Source organism: Lolium rigidum, chromosome 5 (genome assembly GCF_022539505.1).
Source record: "Lolium rigidum isolate FL_2022 chromosome 5, APGP_CSIRO_Lrig_0.1, whole genome shotgun sequence".
NCBI classification, from domain to species: Eukaryota; Viridiplantae; Streptophyta; class Magnoliopsida; order Poales; family Poaceae; genus Lolium; species Lolium rigidum.
In genome coordinates, this window is record NC_061512.1 from 2,234,693 (window position 1) to 2,246,337 (window position 11,645).

The window sequence follows — 11,645 nt, forward strand, 5'->3', positions numbered from 1 at the left end:
CGTTCGTTCTCTTCTGCCACGCGCCCCTCTACGCGCGGGCAGATGGTTCAGGAAGGCTCTACCGCCTGCCGCCATGACACGCCACGACTGGGGACACGTTGCCGCGCGGCCCCGGCACGTGTTACGCTCCCCCACGGGCGGCGGGCCTCCCCCGCTCTGCTCATAAACACCGAGGCCGCTCGCCGCTTCTCCAGGTACTTGTGCTGTTCTTCTGTCCAGAGGTCGCTAGTACTGATTCCACTAGCACGGCGAGCGAAGGAGGGATCGAGATGAGCAGGCTGGACGCGCGCACGCTCAAGGAGGAGGTGGCGAGCATGGACCGGCGCCCGCTCCTGGACCTCGGCCACCCGCTCCTCAACCGCGTCACCGACAGCTTCATCCGCGCCGCCGGGGTCGGCGCCGCCCGGGCCGTCTCCAAGGAGGCCTACTTCGTCACCGTCGAAGGGCTCGGAGGAGACAACACCGGGCTGGACAACGTCAAGAGGAACACCCATTTCTCCAGCGCCAGAGGTAAGAAAAATGCTGGCATGATGTTCATCGTTCAAGCGATTCACGCCTGTTTGTGCTAAGACCGAGCTGACGGCATTGGCTTCTTCCGTCTCAGGGGATGATGGCCAGAAGTCGCTCGATGCGGTGGTGAAATCGGCCGGCAAGGAGGCCATTCAGTGGGGTGAGTAAACCAGCAAATCCTAGAGCAAAAGTCATTTTAGCATCTTGTCGTGTGCTTCAAACAAGAATATCGATCTGACCTTGTTCTTGTGACAGGACTGGCGGCCGGAGTGTACTCTGGGGTAACGTACGGCCTGAGGGAGGCCAGAGGATGCCATGACTGGGTCGGTGCCTCTTTCTTCTTCAGTTTATCTACTTGCTGTTCGTTCGCATCAGATTAGCTTCAAACATTTTGACCGCAACTGGTTTCTAACTCGTAGCTGTCTACCCCTTTCTGCAGAAGAACAGCGCCATTGCAGGGGCGCTCGCCGGAGCGGCGGTGGCGCTCACCGGGGACACCGGGCACGCCGACCACGTCGTCCACTTCGCCATCACCGGAGCCGCGCTCTCGAGCGCGGCGACCATGCTCTCCGGCATATTCTGAGCCGCAGACCGTGTTTAAGAATTTAGAGCAAGGTTTTAGCTGCTGGGAGCTATGACAAATATGTTTCCTTCGATGTACCTCTGCAGTTCAGTTTGCGCCTCATCCGCTAGTAGCTATCGGACTAAGCGATTTGAAATTTCCAATGTAATGTTAACTTTCTTTCATGTGTCCTGTGCCACTTCAGAATGCGGATTAGTTTGATATCACAATATCGTTCTTAAGTTCTTGTGATTTGTTAAAGCATTCGTGGATACAACGTGGTATGCTTGCTGGGTTGGTCCAGAATAATTCATACTAGTTCTTTTTTGGCAAGAACAATTCGTAGATTTTTGTTTCAAGAGATCCACTCATTACCATCAGACAGAAAATACAGACAACACGAAATCTCTTGCTGAAGTGAAGAAGGGGGGTCGCCGCGGAAATGCATTCCCCGCTTCTCAAAACATATGAAAAAAAGTTTAGACACATCTAGACATTCTATGTCCACAAAATAATAATTTTTTGACTTGTCTAGAAGAGATAATTCTCAAAAAAGCTTCTCATACTTCTCAAAATTTTTGTTTACGTTTTCTTACACAACCAAAAAAAATATTGTTCTTTCGTCATTTTTGTGCATCCCAAAGTATAATGTATTTTTAGTTGAAATTTTACAACATTTTTCATATCAAGATTTTTCAGATTTTTTTGGTAACTTTAAAATATTATTTCTGATTTTTTTAAAAAAGACGAGCTATGTGTAACTCCAGCTAAAAATCCACTCCGAACTGTCACCATTTCTAGAAAAAAATTCCTCAGACTTCAACAACTTGGGCATGCACTAACATCAAGCACCAGCGTTGTCATCAGCTTCAGGTTGATCATCACCTTTTGAGGAATATCCTTTAGACAATAGGAACTTAATTATATCAAGAACCAGCATTCATTAGCTCCAAGAAAAAGGCCATTGGAAATAGTTCTTTTTACCTTTAATAGTGCAATTGATTTATCATGAGCGGAAGTAGCAGGATCAACACCAAAAATCCACTATTTAACATGAAAGCATATGCTCATGCTACCCGATAAAAATAACAAAAAATTGAAAAAAATTGACACATATATGTTAACATTATGTGTTCACGCCATTCGCAGAAAACTGACATTTTTTATGTTCTGTGTAAAATATGTAGAAATATCTAAGCAACAGAATTTGTCTTTTTTTTGCACACCACACCTAACACATACTATGTCAAGAGACGTACATGTCGATTTATTTATTCAATTTTTAAAAAACTTTTAACTGCCTTTTAAATTGATTTTAAAAACTAAAAATATATGCTTCCATGTACCAAAACTACTCGTCCAATCAACATCTATTTTTAAGGCCTTACTATGAACGTCATCAGCATCTAAGAAGGCAAAAAAAAAGCAAGTTCAGATTAGTACTTATCAGATCCCTAGCTTCGGCTTGATTCTTTGCTCTGTCTTTCACTCTGATATGAGCATTGGATTGATTTACAGAGCTCATTTTTGAAATCTACATCTCAGAATCAGCCCCCCTCTTCCCTATCACATCATCTTCAGCAACTTGATAAGCGAGCACTTCATTGTTCTCTTGAGTGCATTCAAATTTAAGTTGTGATCTAGTAACAAGCATTACATTATTACTGTGTATGTTCTAGGAATGGAGCAACAAGACCTAGAATTTCACCTTAGATAAAATTCCTAAAATTATCAACAATATTCATGCCGACATCACTATCTATGTCACTATTGCCATAGTTTACCATTTCTTTAGGATCTCCTTCACCTTGATCTGCAGCGGCACCATCAGCCTCCTCAATCATAGGATCCATCATGTATTTATACTTTTTCTGATGCATAAGGTATCTATCACTTGCACTTTTTGCGATTTTTTCGAATTCTCTGAACCTAGGATCAGCGTCATGAATGATTGGGGCCTCCACATCACCAACATTATCTGACGCAAGTGCATATACTACCTCCATGCGGACATCCTGCAGATGCAAAGCAGTAGCAACATGAGGTTATCAACAGCATTATTGGCACAACTTCTTTGTCTTTACCAGTATCAGCAAGAATTTTTTACCCTCCCCAATACCAACCGAGTGTTGATTGTGTTGATTCCCACCAATATTTCCATTGACTCTAGCTGGAGGCCTAGAGCTGATCTAAGTTCAGATTTGTCACCTACAACTGCACCACTATCAGATCTTTGCCTTTTGGAATAGTTCTAATGACCACCACGCTCGAAATTACAAGCAGTTATAGAAGCTTGCAACGTTGGTATTTGGCTCAGACAACTCTCTAGAAAACTTAAATTCATAAAAGACTTCTTAATGGCATCAATCCTAGAATTTTGAACCAAGATAGCATCCTGACACCCAATCTTCACCTTGATGTAGGCAAAATTTCTCAAACAGTTTTTTGCAAGTGCCAAAAAACATGCTAGCAACATAGGAAGCATTGGATATATTTCTATACTTCAATGGAATGCCTTTGATACTGAACCAAGCCTCATCTAAGAAAGCAAAGGGCTCGATGTCACTAGACCACTTATTAAATTTAATAATAGCACTAGTTGCATTTTTCCTGGATTTTTTTACAAAATTAGCCAGCTCTTTAATGCACTTTGTATTTGGGAATCTGTTCATAACCCGAGTTTCAGAGAAGATCTTCTCATAGAACCTCCACTTCATATTTATTGAATCAGCGCAGGCCTGAAATTTATGTTCTATGTCCCTAGAAGTAACCTCGCCATGGTTTACTATGATTTGAGCATAGTTCACCTGTTCAAGCGGTTACAGATCAGATTAAACATCGGTGGTCACATAAAAACCCTGATCAAAATCAGAGCTACCAAAGAAAGGAACTACATATTTCCATGCACCGGCTGATCGTCTGCGGGACCATCCCTGGACATGGCCCAGCCTTCCCAAAAAAAAATCAGGGCAAACAATCCATTTTGATGCAGTGGTCCATCAGTTTATGCCCCACGCTGAAGCTGTGGCCCGGTCTTTGTTATAGCTGACGTTCCGCTGTTGCTTCCATGGGTATCTATCCTGACAAACACTGACATTGTGATTTTCGCCGCACTTCATGCATCCAAAACCATCATCAACCACATCATCTTGATCAAGAATCTGTTGATTGCAAGCAACCGCAGCATTTGAAGCTAGAGGAGCTGCAGAGAACCTCCTCGAAACCAAACTCTTGCAAGAATCGAACTAATCAGAGCAAAAATCCCAAAATCATTTACACCTCATTGAGGGCAAGAAGGATCAGTTGCCTGGATAGGGGAACTCACCGTGTTTGCCTCACGAAATCCAGCCTTAGCACGTGGACTAAGTCACAGAGATCTTGTCGCCGGCGCAGTAGTAGCAAAGTCCCCCCTTTGCATCTCCGCCCGGTGTGCCTATCGATGTTTGTTCACATTTCTTGCTTCGTCTTTCTTACGTTGCTGCTCCGCCATCTTATAGACCTATTTGTTTGTTAAACATATGTTTTAAAATCTTTACTAAAGTTGGTACAAATCGCATACGGGGATTGCCCTAAGGGTGATAAAACCAACTCAATCGGCATTCATGCTGGGTAGAAATATTTTAGAAGGGGTGGTCATTCTTCATGAAACAATTCATGGGCTTCATAATATGAAAATGGATGGGGTGTTGTTTAAAATTGATTTTGAAAAAGCTTATGTTAAAGTGAAGTGGCCTTTTTTGCAACAGACATTACGAATGAAGGGTTTTGCTCCAGAATGCGGTAGATTAGTTCAACATTTTGTTCAAGGAGGTAGTGTTGGGGTAAAGGTTAATGATGACATTGGTCATTATTTCCAGACAAAAAAAAGGTTTGCGACAAGGGGACCCTTTGTCTCCAATGCTTTTTAATATTGTAGTTGACATGCTTGCCATCTTAATTGAACGTGCAAAACAAGATGGTCAAATCGGAGGACTTATTTCTCATCTTGTTGAGGGTGGTCTCTCTATATTATAGTATGCAGATGATACGATTCTTTTTCTAGAACATGACCTCCAGAAAGTTGTTAATATGAAATTAATTTTATGTCTTTTTGAAGAGCTGTCAGAACTAAAGATTATTTTTCATAAAAGTGAGATTTTTTGTTTTGGAAAGGCCAAGGATGAGGAGGGTCAGTATAAATAGATCTTTGGATGTGATGCTGGTTCACTCCCCTTTAGGTACTTGGGTATCCGTTGGAGACCCGATTTGAGAGTAAATTGGGTTGCTGAAAAGGGAAATTACTATCCTATGTTGATAGTTAGTCCTTATCAATTCAGTCTTGACTAGTTTACCTATGTTTATGTTGTCCTTCCTACAGATACCCATTGGGGTAAGGAAACGTTTGGACTTCTATAGATCTAGGTTCTTTTAGCAGTCCGATGAAAATAAAATAAAATATCGCCTCACAAAGTGGAATATTGTTTGTCGACCTAAAGATCAAGGGGGCTTAGGTATTGAGGTTCTCGAAATCAAAAACAAATGTTTGTTCAGTAAATGTAGGTTTAAACTTCTTAATGAGGATGGGATGTGGCAAGATTTGCTATACAATAAGTACCTAAGGCAGAAGACTTTAGCTGAGGTACAGGCTAAGCCTACCGATTCTCCTTTCTAGAAGGGATTGAGTCAAGGATGAGTTTTTTCTAGAGATTCTTTCAAAGTGGGTAATGGGTTTGGTACCCGTTTATGGGAAGACACTTGGTTAGGAAAAACTTCCTTAGCTCAGCAGTTTCCATCCTTATATAATATTGCACACCACAAGAATGTAACGGTAGCCCATGTGTTAGCCCAAACTCCACTGAATATTACTTTCCGACGGGTGTTGAGTGGTAACAAATGGACTTCATGGTTACAATTATGTTGAAAACTGATGGCGGTCAGCTTGACTGAAGAGAGTGATCGTTTTGTTTGGGATTTTGAGATCCAATGGTTTGTTTACGGTAAAGTCTATGTATGAAGATATTATGAATGACCATATCTTTCTTTAAGAAAGTATCTCTGGAAGGTGAAAGTTCCCCTTAAAATAAAGATTTTCATGTGGTTCTTGAGTAACAAGGTTCTATTAACTAAAGATAATTTAGCTAAACGTCACTGGAATGGGTGTACGAAATGTGTTTTTTGCGGGGATCAGGAGACTATTCAACACCTCTTTATTGAATGCCCCTTAGCTAAGCTTCTTTGGCGAACGACCAATTTTACTTATGATCTTCCACCTTCAACAAATATTACCAATATGTTTGGTAATTGGTTGAATAGAGTAGACAGACAATCTAAGGCTTTTATCCGGGTTAGAGTTTCTGCTTATGTTGGTCTATATGGAGGGAGGGTCAGAAATGATATCATCTTTAACAAAAAGAACTCTTTTCACTTTTTGCAGGTTATCCATATGGTGACACATTGGGTTCAGCTTTGGGCCCTCCTTTCGCCAGAGGGACAGCGGGATGCCATGGCTTCTGGATGCACACGGCTCCAGATGGTCGCTCAGGATATCTTGTGCCTGGCTGGCTGGGGACATACTAGGAGGCTATGACTACACCCAGGCTGATCAAGCGAGGCAAGCCAGGAACTGCTATACGCCGACCTGGTCGGCGCGTGCGGGGTGCCGCACACCCCACGCGACCAGGTCGGGTAGTTTGGGCCGCGGCCCATTAGCTCAGGTACGTTTTTTTTCGTTTTTTCTTCTTCTCTTTCTTCTATTTTTTTCTGTTATTAATATTTTTCTTTTTCAAAATCTAACATTTTTTATGAAATTATTTTTCAAGATTTTTTTCAAAATATGAACATTTTTAAATTCAACAGTTTTAAAATTTGAACGATTTTATATTTTGAATATTTTTCAAAAAATTATATTTTTCAAAATTTGAACATTTTTCACGTTTGAATGGTTTTTAAATTTGAACATTTTTCATTTTGAACAATTTTCAAGTTTGAACGATTTTTAAATTTGAACAGTTTTTAAATTTGAACATTTTTCATGTTTGAACGATTTCTATATTTGAATAGTTTTCAGATTTTGAATGTTTTTTATATTTGAACATTTTTTAATTTAATTTTTTTAAATATTTCTTTTTTTCGAATCTGAAAAATAAAAGTAAAGAAAAGGAAACAGAAACAGAAAAAATAAAACTGGAAAAAAAAAACAGAAAATAAGAAATAAAAAAGAAAAAAAAATCGAAAAAGGAGGCAGCCCGCACCCAACTGGACCGGTCCGTACCGCGCGTGGGGTGTGCGGCGCGCGGTACGCGCCGACCTGGTCTGTGTATAGGGTTTGCCAGGCAAGCCGACGTACCACGTAGGCACGTACGTCGCGCTTTTGCCTAGGGCTGGGCTTGGGCGAAGGCGGCGGCGGCCGGCGGCCGTAGGTCAGTAGGTGTCCTCACGCGTGTGCATTAAATTCAACAAGATTCCTTACGGCAGCCGATCAATCTACGAACCCCAACTCCAAGACTCGAAGCCGCCAATGATCTAGCTTAACGCGCGCCTCCAATGATCTACCTTAACGCCTTCCCATAAAAAGCCCTCCTTCCCGTCCGTCCCAATTTGGGCACCACTCGTGGCAGGGATGGACGGCAAGCCTGGCACGGCCGCCGTCCACGAGGCGCTGCTCGCTTCGCCGGCGGCAGCGGCGAAGGACGATGGAGGGGATGGCCTCGCTGCGGCGGAGGTCAAGCGGCTCGTGCGGCTCGGCGGGCCGATCGTCCTGAGCTGCATCCTCCAGAACCTCGTCAACATGGTCTCCGTCATGGTCGTCGGCCACCTCGGCGAGCTGCCCCTCGCCGGCGCCTCCCTCGCCGCCTCCCTGGCCAACGTCACCGGATACAGCCTCCTCGTACGTACCACGTCCTCCTCATCTACGATTTTTTCTTGATCAGCTCGGGAACGAGTACCTAATCTATCTCATGGCGTCGTTCTGGATTTCAACGTGCAGGCCGGCATGGCGACGGCGCTGGACACGCTGTGCGGGCAGGCGTACGGCGCGGGGCGGTACCACCGCCTGGGCGCCTACAAGCAGCGCGCCATGGTGGTGCTCTCGCTCGCCTGCGTCCCCATCTCCCTCGTCTGGGCCAACACCACCAAGATCCTACTTTTCCTCGGCCAGGACCCGGCCATCGCGGCGGAGGCCGGCGTGTACGCGCGGTGGATGATCCCCTCGCTCGCCGCGTACGTGCCGCTGCAGTGCCACATCCGCTTCCTGCAGGCTCAGGGCGTCGTCCTGCCCGTCACCGCCAGCTCCGGCGCCACCGCGCTGTTCCACCCGCTCGTCTGCTGGCTGCTGGTCTACAAGGCCGGCATGGGCAGCAAGGGCGCCGCGCTCAGCAACGCCGTCTCGTACGGCGTCAACCTCGTCATACTGGCGATGTACGTCAGGCTGTCGGCCGCCTGCAAGGACACGTGGAGCGGCTTCTCCCGGGAGGCCTTCAAGGAGCTGCGGCAGTTCACCGAGCTCGCCATGCCATCCGCCATGATGATCTGGTTCGTACTCTGCAAAAGGAAATACTCCTAGTAATTCTTTTGATGAACTGTCCTGTTCTGGCTGGTAAAATTTGGCAATGTTTAAATTCTTTGTGCAGCTTGGAGTGGTGGTCGTTTGAAATCCTTGTGCTCCTCTCTGGACTCCTGCCTAATCCTCAGCTGGAGACGTCAGTGTTATCAATATGGTAAGAAAACTGTTCCCTCTAAATTACCATGCCATGTATGCTGTCAATGTGGTAAACAAATTTTTCTCTGTGTTCCTTAACTGTTCCATTGTACGTGCAGCCTCAACACAGGCGCTCTGCTCTACATGGTACCACTTGGCCTCTCTTCTTCCATCAGGTCAGTTCAGTTGTCAATTTGTCATTCAACCCTCAATACAAAAACTTTACCACGATCTTGTTAGTTTACTTCTCGGCTGATTTCTTGTTGATCCTTACTTAGCACGCGCGTCTCAAACGAACTTGGTGCCGGGCAGCCTCAGGCAGCGAAGCTAGCGATGCGGGTTGTCATGTACATGGCGTTGTCTGAAGGACTGGTGATAGCCCTGACCATGATCTTGCTACGGAACGTCTGGGGGCACCTTTACAGCGACGAGCAGGAGGTGGTCACGTACATCTCCAGGATGCTGCCGGTCCTCGGGATATCTTTCTTCATTGATGGGCTTCACAGCTCTCTTTCAGGTTGGTGAACTTCAGTCCATCCAATGCTGAATCTCCAACTACATAACGAGTGCAGAAACCGTAAGCTAATCGATCTGTGCTTGCTTGATTGAACTTTGAAGGCGTCCTTACGGGGAGCGGCAAGCAGAATATCGGCGCAGCCGTGAACCTCGGCGCGTTCTACCTACTGGGAATTCCGATGGCCGTGCTGCTTGCATTCGTCTTCCACCTGAATGGAATGGTAAAGAACGTTACTCCTACTGTAATATTTACTGAGGTTGCTTGCCCATTGATTGAATTTCTATCTATCTCTGAAATGTGAAACTGGTGTAGGGTCTCTGGCTTGGCATCGTCTGCGGCAGCTTCACCAAATTGGCGCTGCTGGTATTTATCGCCTGGTGTATAGATTGGGAAAAGGAGGTAAATGATATAGCAGACCTACTGCCAACTACTGCCAAACTGGCATTGAACTTCAGCAGTTCAGCTGTTCACTCTGGAGCTGACAATGTAACAATGCAATTTTCCATTGCAGGCAGAAAAGGCAAACGACAGGGTCTTCAGCTCATCTTTTCGCCTAGTAGCATGAAGCATCCATCTCAAAAAAAAAAAAAGGATACGTGAAGCATCGGTTGTGTAGACAGGTTAATTAATAGGATGCCTGATTGGAGTGTACACTATAGCACTTGAGCCGAACCATTGATAAGCATTCAGAAAGGACTTACATATGTATGGTCCTTAATTTCCTCTGGTGGATTGCAGAGCTGCCTGCCTTCTAGGCTTGATATGTACTTGGAGCCAAGTCGATGGATGTACGATGCTAGGTAGATCATGATGAGATCAGCGAGCCTGATCCAGCAATTTTGGGCATTTTAGTAGTATGTTTTTGCCTGATTGATTTTGGTGGACAATGTATAATTGAGCTCTTGTTAGCGTCCCCAGCTATTGTCTGAAGCATATGTGGATGGATGCCCTCAAGGTTTCCATGTGAGCATGAAGTCACTAAACATATTCTGTTCTCTGAAATTTGTAAATTCGTTTATAACTGAAGTCCTGATTATAGGGTTAATAGAGACCACTGTTCATTAAAATAGCTCCACATATCTCATAATTAAACAAATTCACCCACTGGAGGTGCAAGCGAAGCCCAGGCACACAATGTGAATGTACGTACATGGATGTGTGTGAACACAAGCAGCTAAAAAGAACATGGCTGTTATGCTGGTACTGGAGCTGCACTATATTTCCTATATAATCAGTAAATCTACAATCTGACCCAAAATATAGTTGCATTTCTAGGCACATTTATCTTCCCGTGACTAGCTTCAGGGTCAGGTTCTGATGCTATGCAATTATGCATGTACTCCCTCCATCCCACGAAATTTGTCTCAACTTTGTCAAAATTTAGATGTATCTACGTACTAGATAGATCCAAATTTATAAAAATTTAAGACAGTTTCATGAGACGGAGGAACTACATATCTCAAGTTCTCAACAGAAGTAGACTGGAGGAGGGCTCGACAGTCATTAGCATCTAAATACCCCATGGAAGGTGCCTGAGGTGCCTCTCATGGTCACCTTTTTTTTCGATAAAGGGCGCTTTCATTACTTTAATAAGTAGTACACCCGGCCTCTGCATAACAAGATGCACACAGCCGCACACACACAAAGTTACGTAGTAGCACACCCACAAGATAATAAAAACCAAACACTGAAGGACTGAAACACGGAAGGACAGCTAAGACACAGAGGACTCTATCCTTAGATTACGCCGCCATCCATGTTGGGAAAAAATATCCTTCGCCACATCCTCCAATCGTGTAGAAACCTCCATAAATAGGTCTCGGCTCTCTGGCTTCTGAAGCAAGGACCACGAACGGAGCAAAGTGGCGGATCGGTAAATAACCTGCAAACAAGAAGAGTTAGTATCATGGAAAATCTTGTCATTTCTACATAGCCAAAGCGACCAAATAATGGCAATCGCCCCCACCCTAATAAAAGTTTTATACCTACGATCCACTCCATTGAGCCAATTGCCAAAAAAATTGGCAACACTCTGAGGGGGATACAAGGTCGAACCTATTTGGGTTATTGACCATATAGATCTCGCAAATTGACAGTTGAAAAAAAGATGGTTAATTGTCTCATCTTGATGACAAAAGACACACTTTTTACTACCTTGCCAATTACGCTTTACAAGATTATCCTTAGTAAGAATTATCCCCCTACGAAGATACCAAGCAAATATCTTTGTTTTTAGTGGTATCTTCATAGACCAGATTTTTTTATTAGTAATTACTGGCGAATCTGATTGGATTAATGCTTTATACATTGAATCTACTGAGAATTTTCCACTCTCATTTAGACTCCATTTAACCACATCGGGACCCTGCGTCAACTGAACC

At 44.2% G+C, this 11,645-nt stretch overlaps 2 protein-coding genes across 2 annotated transcripts; both read left to right on the plus strand.

Moving 5' to 3' along the window:
* Positions 1 to 269: 269 nt before the first annotated feature.
* Positions 270 to 1,093, plus strand: LOC124652095 (outer envelope pore protein 16-2, chloroplastic-like). Its single transcript, XM_047191121.1, has 4 exons — positions 270 to 510; positions 605 to 670; positions 766 to 833; positions 950 to 1,093. Exons 1-4 carry the CDS (start codon positions 270 to 272, stop codon positions 1,091 to 1,093), a joined length of 519 nt encoding a protein of 172 aa, XP_047047077.1.
* A 6,577-nt stretch (positions 1,094 to 7,670) lies between these two features.
* On the plus strand, positions 7,671 to 9,829 carry LOC124652616 (protein DETOXIFICATION 16-like). Its single transcript, XM_047191654.1, has 8 exons — positions 7,671 to 7,937; positions 8,037 to 8,581; positions 8,680 to 8,766; positions 8,867 to 8,923; positions 9,026 to 9,264; positions 9,366 to 9,484; positions 9,577 to 9,663; positions 9,776 to 9,829. The coding sequence occupies exons 1-8, from the start codon at positions 7,671 to 7,673 to the stop codon at positions 9,827 to 9,829; spliced, it is 1,455 nt and encodes a 484-aa protein (XP_047047610.1).
* Positions 9,830 to 11,645: the final 1,816 nt, after the last annotated feature.

Coding starts and splice junctions, on each gene's coding strand:
- LOC124652095 (XM_047191121.1), top strand. CDS start 270: ATGAGCAGGCTGGACGCGCGCACGCTCAAGGAGGAGGTGGCGAGCATG. Junction 511..604: donor CCATTTCTCCAGCGCCAGAG/GTAAGAAAAATG, acceptor CTTCCGTCTCAG/GGGATGATGGCCAGAAGTCG. Junction 671..765: donor CAAGGAGGCCATTCAGTGGG/GTGAGTAAACCA, acceptor TTCTTGTGACAG/GACTGGCGGCCGGAGTGTAC.
- LOC124652616 (XM_047191654.1), top strand. CDS start 7,671: ATGGACGGCAAGCCTGGCACGGCCGCCGTCCACGAGGCGCTGCTCGCT. Junction 7,938..8,036: donor TCACCGGATACAGCCTCCTC/GTACGTACCACG, acceptor TTCAACGTGCAG/GCCGGCATGGCGACGGCGCT. Junction 8,924..9,025: donor GGCCTCTCTTCTTCCATCAG/GTCAGTTCAGTT, acceptor ATCCTTACTTAG/CACGCGCGTCTCAAACGAAC.